Source organism: Scatophagus argus, chromosome 4, assembly GCF_020382885.2.
Source record: "Scatophagus argus isolate fScaArg1 chromosome 4, fScaArg1.pri, whole genome shotgun sequence".
NCBI lineage: Eukaryota > Metazoa > Chordata > Actinopteri > Scatophagidae > Scatophagus > Scatophagus argus.
The window spans coordinates 18,418,852-18,438,312 of record NC_058496.1 but is presented as its reverse complement, the minus strand read 5'-3'; the positions used below and the strand labels follow the sequence as shown (position 1 = coordinate 18,438,312).

Here is a 19,461-nt window from a genome sequence, read left to right as displayed (position 1 = left end):
TAGTGTAACAATACAAAATATAATCAACAAATAAATGCTGATGTAATATTATAGATTAAAATAAAACTTTATTTATCTCCAGAGCTGAAATGCACAATTTAAACTGGACGATAAACTATACAAAGTAGTGATCACATTAGTGCATCAATAATTAGAATAATATAATAAACATTTTTCTGAAATATATCTGTATCGTGATGAATTTCACTTTTGGTACTGGTAAAGTGTGTACAGTATATACAGTATATATACATTTAAGCAAAAATAGCATTTCTGTACTGAACTTGATCTGAGCATTTTTCTACCATTTCAGCTAACAATTTGTGTAAATACCAAGTTATAAAATCATATTGGTGTCTGCATTGTTTTTTTCTAAATGCAATTCAAAAGTGTCTTCCTTGTGAACATACATTTTATTTAACAAAGGAAATACTTTTGGGCTTTTTCAGCTTAAAAATGTAAGTTCAACTGCTTCCTTAATTATTTAAGTTAATTTAGGTTGAATAATTAGTTTTTAAAAGTCTTCTTTTGAGAATTCTTTCCGAAGACTGAACTGAAAAAAAAAAGTTCAATAACCAACAATGATGTGTTTATTGTTTCATTTCTTTACTTTTTTTTTCAGCAAGTTTCCATCATATTTGATTTTTCAAACTATAAGAAAGAAGGGGACTCAGGAGTTTTAACTCTCAAACAAATGCATGATTTTTTTTTTTACTTATTTTAATGAGTTTTTATGATGAGAATGGGAATTTTAAGTTTAACTTGAAATTAATAAAACTTGAGCTCTTCCATTGATGAGAAAAGATTTGTTCAAATAGCCATTCAAATAGATTCCTGCATGATTTTGCAGTGTGAAATATTTCCAGCTTTGAGGTCCATAATAAGAGTGGACTATGGGCCCTGGGGAGGTCCGATCTCTCCGAGTGCTCTTCTGGTTAGCAGTTAATGCTCAGTTTGTGTTAATTCAACTATGCAACAACATATTTAATACAAATGGTTTATTCTTTTGTATGTATTCACTTTCTATTTAGCACATGCATGTGTAGTAATGACACATTCAAGGATAATAACTGATTGATAAGACTAAATTCCTTGATTTTGGGCACTTTACAAGACATGGCATCAAGATTAAGTAATAATACCAGTGTCACCTGTTATTTCACATTATAGGGACACACTGAACCTGGCTTAAATGGGACCTATAAAGATCTGTCAAGTGCCTGATTTTATCTGCCCACTAATGTTTATGAATGCTATCAGTGGTAATCAGTTATCGATGAAGCCTAGGGATCTATGAGCAAAACTGTGCAACATGAACCTTCTGCATGCAGTTTTCACATGCTGCAGGCAACACGTGACTTCACAGATTAGATACAAACTGAACTGTTGAATGTCATGAACCTTAGCTCTCCAGTGTCAAGGCCAATGCTGCGTTTGATGTCATATTATTGTAACTTCCATACCCCGCCTTGAAGAGCAAATCACGACAAAACATTAATCAAAACAGTACAGCGTGTCATTGTTAAGTTCTTTTGTATTTATTACAAAATATATTCAAAATATTTGTCATCCAGATCAGGAAGACTCACTATGACTGAATTCATTTGAATCCCATCCCACCTGTAGTACATCACATTACATCAGCGTTGTATACTAATGAGATTTCTGTCACTGCATCATCACACACTGACAACAGAACTTTTGTTTAAAAGCATTTATAATGTGATGGATTACAGTACCTGACACTTCAAGTCTCTGCAAGTTTGTATCTGTAGTGAATGGGCACTGAAACACACTGTTCTTTAAAGTAATTTCTTTTTGGTATTGGACACGCAGTGCAGTCAGCTGAGCCTTTAGTTTTCTTTCTTTACATCAATTATACAGTATTTTCAATGTGAATGATTTGTTGCATGGTCACATTAGCAGTACAGGCACTTGAAGCCTTTTTTTGATCATCCTTTCCTTTTTCTGAGGGACACAATCATTTTGTCCTCACCTGTTTTATACATACAGGAGATCAACTCAGCCTTTAAAGGGGAGTTCTCCTATTTTTAATCCTGGGCTCTATATTTACATATTGAGGTGTGTAAGTGATTCATGCAAGTTTTAAAACTGGTCCAGTAGCTCGTCTTAGCTTGCTGTGATGGCTGGAACATAATCCTGTTACACCCACAAAAAAAGTGTTTTTGTTGTCACTTAGGGGCTGAGATTGTTATCCTGATTGTCCGACCTCTCAAACAGAAAGGATTCCCTACCGTCTCTGGTGGGAATCTTTCTGCAATGTTCTCAGATACTCATAGTAAGAATGGCAGGGTTTGTGTGGCAAAAAAGTCATCTGAGGTCTACTAGACCAATGCCAAACCTTTTAGAAAGTATGAATCAGTTATAAACCAAATTAATGTGCCAATACTGGGCCCAGGTTTAAAAATACTGGAATTTCTCTTGAGAGATTTGAAGTCTTAGTTCTAAAGTGCCTCTTGGATCCAGATAATGATTCTTTTATATATTTATTCATTCATTCCTAAAGCCAGTTTACAACTGTAACACTATGTGGTCTTGATCTTAGCTTTTACAAACCACCCTGATGAAGAAATCATATGATGCAGATTCCCATGCAGAGCCAAGAACATTCACCTTGTAGGTACCATTGTTTCTGTGTTCACAATGCTCCATTTGGCAACAGGACAGCAGACATGTTTCATTTGAACCCAGTCTTGAATGTGGAAAAAGCAAGAAGTGTTTCACCACTCCTAGCCACCTCCACAAGATACAAACATACAGAAAATGAATATATTCCCACTGAATAGTCTGGTTCACTTGTTTGGATCCTTTTCATAGCCAGCATAGAGATTGGTGAAAAGACACTCTGTGAAAGCACTTGGAAGACTTCTGAGGTCTGTTTTCACTGAACAAATGATTAGTCCCTTTCAAACTGTCCTTCTTTCCCTGGGTTATGCTCCACCCAGTGACTCGGGCTCACTGAGGGAGGCCACACAGCTCTCAGGCTCTCAGGAGGCCTTCTTGGTACATGTTCCTGGAGTCTCCTGTAGGTTCACCTTGGATCTGCACACAGAACACATCAGATTCCACCATGTTTTGTATATCAAAGGCACACTGATTTATACATTACATATATTACATTACACATTTTTCACTAAATTGTATCTAGTGGCAAATTACTAAAGGCTTTAAATGTTATGTTTAGTGTAAAATTGATATGTTATCATTAGACTTGCAGGAATATTCCGGGCTTTAAAGAGACAGTGCCCACAACAGTCCTCACTGCTCGAGAGCACAGCTGAATAAATCTTCACCAGGTGGTTTAACCCATGTCAGTTTGTACGCCTGGGGCTGGCTGCACACTGCCAGGATCTCAGGATCCGATCCAAGAGTGGATCAGATCCTGGCACCTGAATCACATGTACCACAATGTCTCTCAGTAATTACATTAAAGTAGCAATACCGATGTGTAGAAATACTCTGTTAAAAGTAAATGTCTGCATTTAAATTCTAATAAAGTACAAAAATATTAGCAGCAAAGTATACCTGAAATACCCAAAGTAAAAATGAAGGGCATATTTTAGAATAATATTGTGTTATGGGATTATAAATGTTGATGCGCTAATGCTGTAGAAACATTTATCTTCCAGTGTAGTGTGTGAATTTGTTGCGACTCATCCTTGAATAAAGTTTCCTCGTTCTTACCTGTTGTGTGTCATGTGACTCTTGACCAGGTGGCCTGCAGCCAGAGCAGCCATCAGTGAGAGCTCTCCAGCCAACACGGTGGCACACACAACCCTGGCCAGCTGGCGGGCGTTCTCCCCTGGACAGTCCTGACAGGCTCCCTGTACACCCAGCATCTTCGTGCACACACACACAGAAATTAATGACCACCAAACATAGCAGAAATCCAAACTAATTCTGACAAAACTGATTTACAGTTGAAATGTGTGTGTGTGTGTGTTTGTGTGTACCTGGAGGCAGGCTTGCTGAGGGGGCAGGTTGGTGCCCCCTCCTACAGTGCCTAACTCTATAGAAGGCATGGTGCAGCTGATGTAGAGGTCCTCCCCTGTTGGTCCTGATGCCTCCATCAGGGTGATGCAGTTACTGCTGCCCACTGACTGTGCTGGATCCTGGAGGACACACATTCACACACAGGCACATACATTAACACAAGACACTAAAGAAATAAACAGACGCACAACACTTGATTAGAAGTACTTTACCTGTCCGCAGGCTATGTAGATGGCAGCCACCAGGTTGGCTGCGTGTGCGTTATATCCTCCAATGCTGCCCGCCATGGCTGAGCCCACCAGGTTCTTACTGATGTTCACCTCCACCAGAGCTTCTGTTGTTGTTTTCAAAACCTGCAGCACAGGGACAACAAGTGAACACGAGTTTGCTGATGTAAAGTTAATATAAGATGCTGTGATTCCAATGAATACGGCAAAACTTTATTTAGCATAAATTTAGCAGGTAAAATCTAGATAAATATTTACCATTAATTTATCTTTTGTGTGCTTTTAGAATGTTTCTTCAGACGAAGTACTGAACCACTGAACAAGAATGTCCTTCCGTTTTGTTTCCTTTTTGTTTTTTGTAGCTTACGCGATACAAATGGACGGTGAGGAAGGTGATCTAAAATCGCTTAGCAAACATGTGAGTTCACACCAAGTGTAAACCCACTGTGATATCACCCATCGCTTTGTGGACCACAGTTTTGAATTCTGGAGTTTAGCATTGTGGTCGCCACCATCTTGGTTTGTCTGAGCCTTAGCGTGGAGCTGGATACCCTGACTGGATCTGTGTGCAGCGACTTGTCAATCGCCCCAAAACATACCCTGCTTTATTACTTTTACTCTAAATGGGACCATAAGTTACAAAATAAACATCATGTTGTGTTGAAGAAGACTTGAAACTAAAATCCATAAATAATAAATCAAGTTAAAATTTGGCTCATTTGCTCATAAATTCACATGCTATAGGCCTTTGCAACCAGTGAAGTCGTCCCTCATGCATGGTCATCCCAGAAGCTCCGTCCACTATTTATACAGTCAGTGTTTCACACATTTTTCAAGTCTGTGTTAAACCAGTTTCTGATTACATGTTCATCCCCTTCATGACTACAGTGTAAAATGATGGGGGACAAAAGCCACAACCCCATTTTGTGCAAAAATATTTCAGAATTTATCAGGGATTTCAGTAGTCTGGAGTGGTCAAAACAAGAACTCAAGTGAGTATGTGCCAAAGGCTGTTCAGTACAGAACTTCCTTACTGAGAAGGACCTTTGTAGTAAAAAGACTTTGGACGATACTGAGGACCATGTGCAGAATCCATATGAGCAGGGAAATGACTACAGCAAGCAGAAACTGTTTCAGGGTTCATTTGAGTAACCTGAGTACAGTTTTATGGCAAATTGTGAACCTGCACTAGAAACATGTCATCAATTCAATGCAAAGCTCAAAATATATGTTACATTTTCCATGCTTGCCTTGTGCTTCTTTGATGTGAACTGACGTGAACAGGTGAGTCTAACTCAAAGCTGACTAAGATCAGCTAAATGAACATTTTTGTTGTGTTCTTTAATGTCATTCTAATGTATTGCTTCAGCTTGTGTAAAGCACTTTCAAAGGTGCTTTACACAAGGTTGACAGAGACAACGACAACATTGAAAGGAAGCTGCACTCTCAGTCCTGGCTCTTCCTACCTCTCTGACTACTTTAGCAGGGATGGTGGCCTCACAGACAGCAGACTTGCCCCTGCCTTCGATCCAGTTGATGGCTGCTGGTTTCTTATCGGTGCAGTAGTTCCCACTGACAGCCACCACCTGCAGCTCCGGGAAGTGCTGCCGCAGTCTGCACAGAGCCTGCTCTGTACCCTGCAGGCAGAGGCACAGAGTCTTACATTCTTGTGACTGCATAATGATCAATCCTAGCTATGAGAGCACATGTACAGCAATGATTTTATAGCACACAATACACTCACAGAAATGTTCGACTTACATTTAAGAGCACACACACCGTGACATGATAGCATAGTTACCTTAGAGATCATATTCATTCCCATGGCATCACCGGTCTTGGAATGGAAGCGGATGTAGAGATTTCTCCCAGCCAGACCAACCAGCAGCTTCTGGAGCCGAGCAAACCTGCCAGCAGCGACCACAGACACACAAAAATGACATGTAGACACACAGCAGACACTGAGCCCGTGCTTTGAGTTTTAGTTTCAGCTTTCATGTTTTACCTGCTGGTGTTGTCAAAGGCATCTTTGATGAGCTGGAAACCGTCTGCGCTCTCCAGCCAGGCCTTGACCTCAGCAGCCTGGCAGGCAGAGGGCAGCCTGACCACGGGTCCTCGAGTCATGCTGTCCGCCAGGATACGACTTCTGGCTCCACCTCCCATCTAAGGCGCACAGGAGACAGGGCCACAAGTCAGACACAGGGCGTATTATCACATGATGTTGTTATCACACTAAGATTTTAGGAGTTGGATCAATCAGTGCTTTTTTTTCTTGTACAGTCAGTCTGTACAATTTCATCTTCTTAAAATAAAAACACACCCTAACCACCATGAGTATGTCCTCCTTTTTTTTTTTTATCACACAGCTCGTGTAGATTTTCAACAACAACTAAGTGAAACTCAGTCCACATGTGAAGAACATTACAGTTTATTTATTCTAGTGCTGGCATAGAACTTTGCAGACCCTCCTTCTGTCTTTCAGATTTTTTCCTGTTTTTTGCCTACATTAAATGAAAATCTCTCCGGAGACTGTTGTGACTACAGTAGCTCGAGTTGTGCAATCTATCAGACATCAACATCAACTCTGCATTCATTTGTGTCACAGATAAATTATTGGAAATGTGGCTAAAAGTGCAAACTTTGAGGAATCTGCTGCTTTATTGTACAACAATAATAACTGACAATAGTCAAATGTGGCTAAAGGGAACTTCATCTATGACACACTGTTAATTAGCAATCCTGCAATCCTAAAACAGGTCCTACAATGTGAAATGGGCACTTACGGGTCAGTAGTAAGTCATGACATTTTTTTGAGACTGATCTGAAGGCAGTGGCTGCATATTTACTATTCATATGTTGTTGAGTTTTCAATTATTCTCTCCACCGCACTACTCAGGTCCCATCAACAGCTTTAGAAAACAAGATGGCCGACACTCACAGCAATTGCTCGACAACCGCGGTTGGTACTGGCAACCAAACAGCCCTCTGTGGTTGCCAGGGGAACCTGGAACTGCTTCCCATCTAGGTGCAGTGGTCCAGCCACACCCACGGGAACGGGCATGTAGCCAATCACATTCTCACAGCAGGCGCCCATAACCTGTAAAACAGAAATGCTGATGATATTGTAAAACAGGTGGTAGAGAAGACAGCAGTTTGTCTCCTGCACGTGTGTGCGTCTTCACCTTGGAGTAGTCATAGTCGGTGTATGGCAGGGAGGAGAGTGCAGAAGGAGAGGGAAGCTTTGCAGATATCATCTGTCTTCGTATGGCCACTCCTCTCTCTGGTCTCTCCATCATGGCCTCCAGTTTGTATGCAGGGATGTGTTTTGAGTTGACCAACAGCATCACCTCAGCATCACTCAGAAAACGAGGCCCCAGCTGTAAGTGACACAGTGCAGTGACTTACTATGGTCTGTAGCCACTTGCCTCCACAACAGATCTGGTGATCTGATCTTCAGTTAAGATCAGAAGAATTAAAAATGTTCATATTGGACGAGACAGATGGTGGCTGTTATTTCCACACACAGATGTGTTTGAAAACATTTTCTGGGGGAGCTAGTGAAGCCTGTTCTTGTGGATATACTTTAATATTAGAACAAACACATTTTATTTTATTCCATCTAATTTCACATTTCAGTTATCTACAGACTCACAGCGGGAGACATCTTTGTCGTGTTTTATTTGTAGCGGCTATAGAGTGAAAGTGATCATTATCTGCTATGGTAGCTGTGTCCATAGCTTAGCATAAACCAAAGCGTTTGCCAGCTTAATGTCTCTGCTTCTGATGTTAAAGGATTAGTTTGGTTTCAAACTAAGCCTTTAATACACCAAAGTAACACAATAATCCAAACAAACTAACCAATCCAGGCAGTGGTAGACCAGCATGTTCTGAAAGGTAAAACTATTACTACTTTTTAGGTGGCTAAAATACATTTTGCAGCAGCAGTACATTGCTCAAATTCCCTTCTGGTGGTTGGGTGTGCCTACCACGATATACTGCAGGTAACACAGTGACTATGGTAGGTATCTGTGTAGGTACCTAATAAAACTCAACTATCCCTTTAACAACTCATCTCTGCCCATTCATTGTCATGTGGAATATTCGTTTCTCACATGTCTTACTGGAGGAAACATCCTGTGCAGAAATCTAAACCAATCTGCAAAGAAACCTCAAATCTCAAGTCTGAGAAAGTGCAAAGGTGAGCTAAGTGGATGTGAGGACAGTGGAATCAGTGCAAGTGTCTTCTACTGGCGTCACGCTCTAATTGGTTCAGCTTCAGAGAAATGCAGTGCAGTGACTAAGCTCATTACAGTGTAGTTGAATCACACAACTGCCTCAAACCCTGCAGCCTTATTGGTGGGATGTGCCTCTATGTCCAATACAGACACCCTAGGATTGCCTTGAAGTAGGCCAAGGTGATGTAATTATTCAGCCACCTGAGAGGAGGGTGGCTGTGAAAGGAAGGCTTTAAGGGTTCACGCATAATGCCTCACCTCAGGGTTGTTGAGGATGGCCACACATTCGTCCAAGTCTCTGGGCTTTGGGGGGAGAATCGGCTGATCGGTTTTGGGCTTGAGCTCTTCTTCTTCCTCCCCCACAACAAAGAAGCTCTTTGGCTGGGGATCTGTGGCCGGGGTGGACAGGGGCCGGATAACCTCATCTGGGGAAACAAGATGGAGTTGGATACCAGAATTCTACACAAGTCTGTCTGCGACAGCATCAACACTGAACACACCTTTCTCTGCCTTGCTGGAGGGCACTGGGGCAGGCTCACTCTGGGCAGGGGCCAGGGGCCGGGGAGGAGACGGCTCTTTCCTGCAGCAGGTGTCAATGGGCCGCCGTGGGGTCAGGGCAGGAGCAGACATAGTGATGGGGTTCTTCAGTGACAGCGTAGACTCCATCTCAACCTGCTCAAAGAAGATGTACTTGATGGCCAGCAGCAGAGCCAAGGCTAGACAGATCACCTGCTCTATGTCCATGGTTATCATCCTGCAGGGGAAAAGCAACAATAGCATATAGAACAAGTTTTATTACTGAATCCAGGAGGGACCAGTTCTTTTTTTTTTTTTTTTTGCTTCCTTTTCTTAATTATACATTTTAATGTTCTCTTTATGCTGATATATCAATAGGAGCTGTTGAAATAAATGCTCTTAATGTTACATGATTTCCAGACTTTATGGTGTCTGCATTAGAAACAAACATTAAGAGATCATGAAATTAAATCACTATGTAGGGATGACGGTATTTTGGTACCTAATTACCATCAGTGGTAATGCCAAATTCACAGCTTCAGCTGCATCCAAGGTACATGGAGAAGGGATTAAGACCAAAGAGCCTGAAACTCTGGTACTCTACCCTACTCTCGGAGTAGGGAACGACCAATGTGGTTTTATTTCAGGGTCAGTTAATAGCAATCAAGGAATCCAATAACCAACATAAAAATAAAATAATAATAACCTTAGGGTCAAATATAGTGTTTCAGTAAGTTGTACATTTGAAGTATTTAAGTATAATTTAAGTACAATTTTGAGGTATTTATACTTTCTGTGAGCATTTCCTTTTTCTGCTACTTTATACTTCTACTCCACTACATTTTGTGGGCAAATATTCCATTTTTCTTCCACTACTGACAACTTTAGTTACTAGTTACTATATAGATTTGGATTATTATCACAAAATACAAATCTACTATTGTGGGAAATCATTTTTAAATTAATTTATTTTAAGAAGTGTAAAGAACATTTTTACTGTCATCACCTGAATTGAAGGTCTTGTAGGTGCCAGTTTGTCAATAAAGTTGTTGTTTATGCTTGCTTGAGTTTTGATATCTTCTTACTTCACATTCTGACTAATGCCCCCAAAGCAATGCAGGATATACAAAGTAGCTGCGATGCACACACAAACATATAGTTAAAAGTAAGCATTTCAACAGTCACACCTGGTGAGGTAGAAATGCCAAAGTGGTTTCTCTGGCTCAATCCTCCTGGGCGAGAGGTGGTCCAGTTCCATGCCGACCTGTGGCATGCCCACTGTGGTGTTGATGGACAAGGGCTCAGCGATCCAGCGGCTGTGGGCGTGAACCATAACCAGGCCCAGAGACTGCGCACAGAGCAGAGAGGGGAAATCACAACTACGCCCAAGCGAAAACAAAGAAACCAATGAAGAAAGAGAGGTGTTACCATGATCATTTTGACTCTCTGGGATACAGGGTTGGGTTTGTTGTCCTCCTCTTCTTCCATCACTCTGGAGAAGTGGCTCAGCTGCCAAATAGGATGGCCCTCCTGACTCTCACGGGACAACTACAAGGGCAAACACAAGATGATCAGTAAATCTGACCTTAACACACATAGACACAATGAAAGGCTAAACTCTTACCTCCAGCACCAGTGAGACACACGCAGGGAAGAAAGTCATGAACACAAAGTAGTTGGCCAAGACGGACATGCAGCCAAAGCAGCACATGATTTCCAACTGCCGCACACCTGAAACACATGGGACAGATCCTCAGACATTCACAACAACACTCTATTGCCAAAAGATCATTAATAACTATCTACATTCTTTCATTTTTTCATTGTCAAAGCACAGCAAAATGGACCATCATCTACTGAGGACAGACAGACAGATATCTTTAGAGCGAGTAATTCATTATATTTTGAATTTAAGAAACAAACTTGGTTCACAAGTTTTTCTTTCTAAGTTTTTTTTTTCCTCTTTCAGTTTAAACTGTGTGATCTCAGCTAGGGATCACTGGGAATGATATGGAACCACAGGTCAGGAAATATAATAGGAAGCGCAGTTAAAGTCAAGAGGCCCTCACAATTCAAACCTTAAACCTCATTTAAGGAGTACATGAAAATCCAAATGGCAGCAAGTACCTGACATGGTTCCCACGCCAATCACTAAGCACTCCACCAGGGCATCCAGAGTGAAGGTAGGTCCCAGTACTGCCATACCACGAGCAATGTTGTCCCTCACTTCATCCTGAAGGAGTCAGTAGTATTAGTAGTACAATAAAGCAGTCAGGGCAACTGTGAATTTTGTGTGAAATGTTGCAATATAATGGCTGAATATTTCTTCTTCTTCTTACCTGAGAACTGGAGCTCAGGGCAAACTTGGCAAGAGCGCATGCTTTGGAGAGGTCGATGAGAAGCAGGAAGAAGGGCAACGCCTCACTGGGGGTCAGAATACAACAATCAGCTGAAGTCTTTAATAGAGATATTGATAAGGAAGGGCTGTACACAGAGTGTGTCCTTACTTTAGTCCTGTGAGCTCTTTATCAAGAAAGTGAATGACCACCGTGCTGAATACAAAGCTAGAGAATATGGTAAAAAGACCAGCAATGCCTGCAAGAGAGCACATAAGGAGCATCCTATTAATAACTAGCTAGGTAAGTCAAATCATCTACTTTCTTCATGGCTGCAAGACCCATAGCATTTTAGTCACCTTAGAAGTAAACATCAATATTTTACCTAAAATATATTTGGAACCTAGTTGTCTCAAGTTCTGGAACTGGAAGTAGATATAGACGATGGCAATGCAACGTGTGATGGTCAGGATGATGATGTCGCTGCTCAGAATTTGCTGTAAAAAGAGAAGAAAATCTGATGAGAGGCAAGGCCACAAAAATAAATGAAGTAATAATTATTATTGTTCTTTAGCTATAGCTAGAGGCTAGTTCTGGTATGAATTTAGCATAACATTGGATAGGAGGAATAGTATTTTCTGAATAGTAGGGGGGTATGTTTCCCTCGATATAGATTAAATACTTAACTGTCTCTGCCCATCTAAAAATTAATTGTTTTGAAGGATTCATAGCTGTTGGTCATGACAATGTATATTATTTTTATGGTAATAAAAGCAGTGAGTTAGAGCTTTGTGGTTATTAAAAAGTATTCATATACTGTTGGTGCTTAAGTGTGAGTTACAGTGAGGGGACGGTCCTGAGGCCCTTTAAATCTAGGTCACTGGCCTACTTTACACACTTTGCATGGTGGATACACTACTACACATAGCTGACATGTTCCTGATCATCTCGTCGACTCACCTCTTCTGTTTTGGGGCAGTCAAAATTCCAGCCACAGATCTGGTCATTTCCAGTGAACATGTTCATGGACATCATACAGATGGTGAGGGTGACTGTGCCAACGATCACCTCCCAGGGGTGGGAGGCCACCAGGAGGCCGTGCATACGGAAGAGGTGGGTCAGCATGGTGCAACAGAGCTACCACATGACACAAGTAAAGTAATGTCATTTGAGGGGAGTTGACTGCACACCTTTACATACACAAGGATGTCATGAGAGGCATGATGGGGGAAACAAAAGCATTCACCTTGTGATCAAAGAAAGCACAGCCACAATCGAAATCAAAAATTACTGAAAGGGTTTTCATTTTGTGTTACTTTACACTTCATCTCCACGAGTTGAGTTCACATGAAAATATGAACACGTTTTGATGGCTTCGTTTATCTGACAGCAGTTGATAGGAATAGTTTTTCATCTCTTTGAGGTGTTCAGGCCAGAGAGTTTTGGTCCAAGGCTTTTGTGGACCTGCTAACACCAGTCTGTCTGTTTTATACTATTCATTTATACATTTAATTTGCTTTTGTTTGCTTATCCTTGTGTAATTCATTTACTCTGCCATTAATTTTTCCTTTCTATATCTATATCCTTTAACTCTGTATGTTCACACAGCGGCCCACATTTTACATTTTGCGCGACACTTTGGTCTACTCTGGCTACTTCTAATTTCTTCTATACATATGTGTTAAGAGTCCTTTCCAGTTAGAGCATCTGAATGAAAATCTACATTTTGTTATAACACTCATTTCAAACAGAGACAATATTGTGATGTGGTAGGTAAAACTGACGCATTGCTGTAACAGAGTGTGACTTCCTTGACACAAACAAGGACGAATAGGCGACGTAGTGCAGCCTAAGGCAGTTGGTAGACGTCTGGCCAAGGCAGGAAATTATTTCCAACTCATTTTTCAAAAATGAATATGAAGCTAATAAAGAAGCTAAATGTAAATCCCTCTAAGAAAATCATATAAACTATTTACGAAAAGACGAATTTTAATGAGCAATGAATCAAAAATTAAATTAAATTAAATTAAAAATAACATAAAATGCCTATCCTTTTTGTTCAACGTAATAGGCTATTCGTCCGCTGGATGAACGGAGCGGCTTTGTTGCCGTATTTTTGACGTACCGAGACGCGTCTCTGAAGTTAGACTCCATGTAGCCTGCACAGGCCTGTACAAAAACGGGCATAAAATGAGCATTTAAGAAATAAGATGAACTTACCTAAAGACGATGGCTGAGAGTGAGCCTCCCGGTGACAGGCGCAGAGAGCCGGTTGACACACTGACAACTCCCTGTGCGGCTCCCTGAAGAGCGATGGAACGATGGCACGCTATTACATCTTCCGACACTTCAGCCAATCACGTTGGTCATCTGCTTCGCGAGCGCTTTGTCCACGCCCCGTTTCCTAGGCGACAGCAGTAATGGGGCATGGCCAGAGTGAGGACGCCTAATCTCACCACTACACCGACGCACAGGTTGCAGGAGAGACAGGCAGCGGGGTAGTTTCTGTGTTGGGCTTTATTTACCCTGTGACTCACAAATTTGTTGTTGAACTTTGTTTACACTGGATTTGTGATAGTTCAACAGTTTGCTCTATTTAATTCTGGTGCTCTTTTGTCGTGTTCATGCAGTTGTTTCACTCAGTTTCTAGTTCTAGTTCTACACTTCACACCGTTGAATATCAGATTTAGATTTTATTTGCGACAAGTTTTTCACAGAAAATGTATAATAAGTTGGATAATAAAGAAACACGGGGTTGCATGTCTAATACAGCTTGTATGAATGGAAACCTGTGTTTATTTAATCATGTTTAATGAAAGAAATACTTTTAGCCTACTATAATGGAATCCTATGGGCATTTTAAGTGGCTCCATGTTGCATGTGATCATTTTATCCCTGCATATTTCAGAGTGGACTACATACTGCTTGTTAGAAAGTATGTTGCATTTTCATCACTATCAGTATGCACATTTTCACTTCCAACAAAGTTGTGCAGACATTATCTTTTAAAGGTACGTTCTGACATGGGAATGGGATTCTCCCAGGATTTCCGACACAATACCTGTTCAGACATTGTTTCATAGCGCCACAATCAGTATCAAATTGAAATCAAATCTTCAAGTGAAACCGTTTGAGATGTTAACTGCTTGCTGAAAGAGGCTCCAATAGGCTACAACACCGACAGTAAATATAATGAATATTTACTGTAGAAATTTATTTGTGCATTGATTGACACTTATATTGAGCCTTATTTTAAAAGTTTCCATCCAACAAGATGTTAGAAGAAGAAGTTTCCCCTTTTTTTGGTGAATGTTGTGGTGTTGGACACAGATCCTGACTAAATTAATTATAACTGCTGCCTGTCAACATGTTCCAATGATATTTTCTATTCTTTTGCTTGTTGACCTGTGAACTGTGATGTCTACAGATGGTGTTGTCTTTCTGTCCATTACCACAGTCCACAGTAAAATAAATAACCATCTTAATATTATTTTTCCAAGCACTGATTAGAATGGCATGATGTATTCATTTTGATGAGGGTGACATTTGGTATGATACTAACTAGTCCTTGAGGGAGGTTAAGATTTTTATGACCTCCTGACCTTTACTCTAGGGCCACTATCAGGCCAAATTGTTTCACAACAAGAACATGCACTTTCAATATACAGTAGCCATGGTGCATGACAAAGAAGTGAGACAAGGGAAGTATCACTGTTGAGACATGCAAGGAATTTGTTCTAATTGCAGTATTCTTTGTTTTAGTAAATACTCACATCCAAAATTTAAAAACTGAGATAGCCACCACAAAAGAGCCACGCCAAGACTGAATAAGTTAAAGCTCTCAGGTGAAGCGTACAATATAAAATTCTTCCCCAATGACATAATGAGGTAAAGGTTTGACACTGGGTTCAAAAACATAGTAGGCAAATGAAGAGAGATAACTGCAGTGACACATAACTGCAGTGAGGTATTTTCTGAATTCTGCCAGTATCCTGGTTTCTTGTGGCTTCTCGCCCCCGTAAACATCTCATTTCTGATATGGATGTATGACTAGTGGAAATATCGGAAGCCATTAGAACATTTAGAGGCAAGAGCAATTGTTGATCTCAAGAACTGCTTGGTAACTAGTAAGAATTCCAAGCCAGTGTTTCCATAATTTATTTTGAAATGGCAGCTTTTCTAATTAACAATATCTGCAATTCATTTTGCACTAGTCAAAACACTAAGTATCAGTATCAATATGTTATTTCTTACTAATGGAAATGTTTGTTGTAGATATCCAATTTGTAACTTAATTACAACTACGGTAGTTAACTTTAACCCCTCACTGTTGTGCTGAATGTCCGCAGTGCAGGGTGTGATATACACAGAAATCAGTTTCCTGGTTTCCGGTCTGGTTGCGTGGTTGTGGTTATTGTCAGTTGTTATGTTTAAGTCCTGTCTCCTGACTCACTGCCCGTATCATCTCTCTCGTGTGAGTCAGTTTATAGCTGTCACGGACAGTATTGTAAAATAGCAGATGGTTAGACACAGCATCAGTCACAGTCTCTTCCGTTTTGGCTCACTAACAGCCAGTGACAGCCAAGTGGGATCAATCACATACACTTCTCTTTTATTAGCTGAGGCTGCATCGTCGCCAGTCAAGGTTAACGAAAGTGGAAGTGAAGCCAAGCTGCGACTTTGCTTTGCCACTGGCTGCAAATTTCAATGATGCATCCAGATGCAGTGGGATAGCATGTTCAGCCTTATTTAGTTAGATGTGAGACATTGACTCAACACCTTTTATAAAGGCAGTAGTGTCAGAGCCTGAATTTCTTTGTCATTTTCCTTCAGCATCATCTTACTAGTTAACAAAAAGCAATCCAGCTGAAGTAAGACTGACTAACCGTCTTAGTTCACTACAATATCAAAAGCAAAGTAGTATTGTTGAACTGTAGATTTACTCCCAAACATACTGTGATTTCTGCCAAATTTGACCTCCAATGGTTTTGTCACATATTGCAACTTTATGGGTTTAAATAGGACATATACTTAAAAAGCTATCTTAGCTTTTACAAAAATGCTTAACACTACATTTTATGGTAGATATCAGAGCTAATTATAGACAGGTACACAATGTTGGTGGCCAGCACTGTAGCTGTAGCCTATAGGTCTGTCTGCAGCTGTCCTTATTTTCTCAAGCCATCAGTCTTTTTTTCACAGTTTGGTCATGTCAGAGAACCTGATGGATCATAGATATCAGTGTAACAGAAGTTAATTCAGCAAGTGAAATAGTTCTTCTAATCTAGATTATCTTTAGGCGGAGCGATTCTGCTCTCCTACATCTGAAATCCTTTACTCTTATAATGAAGGCTCATAACAACCTGTGTTCACTTTGTTATCTATTATGTTTGCACCGTGCAGCTGTATTTTGATGCGAAAAATACGATGAGCTATATTTTAAATAAATAATATAAAAAACAATCCTTAATGAACTCAGATACTTTCAATGAAAGGACTCAGATGGGCTTCTGTTGGAAAAGTATGATGGGGCCATCAGTCTGTAGCTTCGGGGCCCCTGTCCCTGTACTTGGTTGGCCTGTTTGGTAATCCATCTTTAGGAACACAAGTCCAAGTTCAATGTACAAGGTTCATCTATTTATCATTCTACAACACAGGCTTGTACAGTGCAAGCTATAACCCATTTATGCTCCAATCAAATCCAAAAAATATAATCTATTTTGAAGTGTAGAGGATGAATTACAGGATTAAAGGAATTCTGATTTGCTGGAGGCGATGCAGCACTAGCACACTAGCACTGAGGACTCTGGGTTTGAACCCGACTGCTATTTCTAGGACTTTTCTCCAATTTATTATTGGCAAACTCTAAATTAAGGTGTGAATGTGTCTCTATATGTCAGCTGCATCTGTGACTGACTGTCCAGAGTGTACTCCTGACTCTTGCAGCTCCAGCCCCTCAACACCCTCATAAGCAGTTCCTCTCCAGTAGATGATGGTGCGTTTCGTTTTCATATCTGCACTTAGTGTCCCTTTTATTACCAAACCATATGTGTTAGTATGTGCTGCCATCTAGCATTGTTAAAATATAACATAACGACTCATGTCTTCAAACTCAGGCTGCTGAGATGATCGTGATCCTATTTATACAGGTTGGAAGAAGGAGTTTTACTGGTGCTAAACTGAACCCATCTCCAGGCCCATAAATCATCACCATCAAACAGCTGAGGTCCAGCATCTGTCAGGCATCACAACACATCATTCATCTGCCAGACACATGAGAGGGAAAGTGAGTTTCAAGCCAAGCACAGTTCTTACACACAGCTTTCCCAACCACACGCAGTGACAGGGACAGGGACAGGGACAGGGACAGGGACAGGGACACGGACACGGACACGGACAGTTAAGACAGGAGACAGGAGTCACACTCTGTTTTTAAGATGGGGTTGACTAAATATCACTATCTTAACAGAATGTTCCTGCATACAAATAGGCCCAGTAAAAATGCCTGAATTACATTGTGCAACTTTGTTGTTAGAGGTTTTAAATTTATAAAGGGAATTAAACTAGAATCACAATTACCCATGATAATACCCATAAGTTATGAGGAGAATCATGATGTTTTTTCTGTTTTCTTCCCTTCCTCTGAATCCTCAGATATTGAACAAGATGCAGTGAGGATGGCCAGCCAGCTGACAAGCCTGTCGGTCTGTAAGCTGTCCACCAAAGGAGTCTGCTTGGACAGTTTTCACCACAAGGTTGTGCTGTAGGGACACACTTGGAGGCTGATGTTCACATGACTGACAGTGCAGGTGAGTTGCAGCAAAGGCTCAGCTGATATCTTTGTTAAACGTTTCATCATAATTAGTAACTATAAAGTGAATTTGTCAGTGGTTTCATGGTTATTGCTTTCAGAATACAATCCAGCTGGGAGCAGCCGTGGCCTAGAGGTTGGAGAAGCGGCTTGTGATCGGAAGGTCGCTGGTTTGATTCCCCCGCCGGAAGGGCAGGAAAAATTTAAGTGTGGTGGAGTGATAATGTCCCCACCCCATTAGCTGGCTGATGTGCCCTTGAGCAAGGCACTTAACCCCCAATATATGCTCCCTGGGTGCTTGATGCTGCCCACTGCTCCTGTGTGTTTCACTGCATGTTGCATGTTGTGTGTGTGTGTGTTTCGATCAGTGATGGGTTAAATGCAGAGAAGTAATTTCCCAGTTTGAGATTAATAAAGTAACTGTTCTAGATATTAGTCAGACTCTCAGGGGTTACCAGAGAAATGGAGTTACAGCTTTTGAAAAATATTTTTTATAGCAAAAAGTCTTGAATAATAAAGAAATTATTGTTTGTAAATGGTTTCCTTTGATAAGTCATTATGGTATTAGGCGGATGATGTCCTTTGAGGTGTCCATTATCAGCAATTAATGGACAATGCTGAAACAAGAATTGTCCAACAGGTGGTGTGCAACACAGATTTCAACAAGGGGAACACTATGTGTCACTATGTGGGAAAACTGCATTTTCAGTCAGTGTAATTAAATAGATGGATAGATGAAGTAAGAGAAAAGGAAACAAAAAGAATCCCGTCTGTAAATCAGTACTGAGTTCTTAGCTCCAAGTATGTTCATGGCCAACATGAACAGTAGTAGTTCTGAACCGGGTTATATTATGTGTGAAAATACAATGAATGGAAACCATAACAAATGTACAAACCTGATTTTTATTTTACCTTTTGCAGAAATATAATTATTATTTACACAGTGTGTTGGTAAATATAATCTGTTTGTATATTTTATACAATCTTTCCTGAAAAATTAAACCAGTGAATTTATATTGGCTCATTTAGTTTTTGAAGTAGAAACTAAACAGAACTTAGGAAACAGGACTAAAGAGGACTGGCTTAGACTCAGTGTGGAAAATGATCCCAGTTCTTGAGTGAAAACCAAATCTTCACCTCATCTCCTTACTGCTACAATCAAGTCCACATCCCATCACCTCCTCATCCTCACTGAGATTGGGCTGTGCAAATCACACAGAATTATAATTATATTTTGTGTTTGAGCAAGTAACAGGTGGGTCCAGAAAGATATGAGACACACAAGAAAGATTCAGACAAAAATCTTTGAACTTCATATATTT

The 19,461-nt window shown here is 40.4% G+C and overlaps 1 protein-coding gene across 1 annotated transcript; it reads right to left on the bottom strand.

Annotated features, from left to right (window-relative positions):
- Window positions 1-1,516: 1,516 nt before the first annotated feature.
- On the bottom strand, window positions 1,517-13,700 carry LOC124057678 (3-hydroxy-3-methylglutaryl-coenzyme A reductase-like). Its single transcript, XM_046386155.1, has 20 exons — window positions 13,549-13,700; window positions 12,289-12,465; window positions 11,714-11,825; window positions 11,500-11,587; window positions 11,332-11,416; window positions 11,120-11,225; window positions 10,617-10,723; window positions 10,421-10,540; window positions 10,180-10,340; window positions 8,977-9,230; window positions 8,735-8,901; window positions 7,424-7,618; window positions 7,180-7,338; window positions 6,247-6,404; window positions 6,043-6,148; window positions 5,708-5,878; window positions 4,227-4,367; window positions 3,975-4,133; window positions 3,706-3,860; window positions 1,517-3,063 (listed from the first exon to the last, which is right to left on the bottom strand). The coding sequence occupies exons 2-20, from the start codon at window positions 12,451-12,453 to the stop codon at window positions 3,009-3,011; spliced, it is 2,664 nt and encodes an 887-aa protein (XP_046242111.1). The 5' UTR covers window positions 12,454-12,465; window positions 13,549-13,700; the 3' UTR covers window positions 1,517-3,008.
- Between the last annotated feature and the right edge of the window lie 5,761 nt (window positions 13,701-19,461).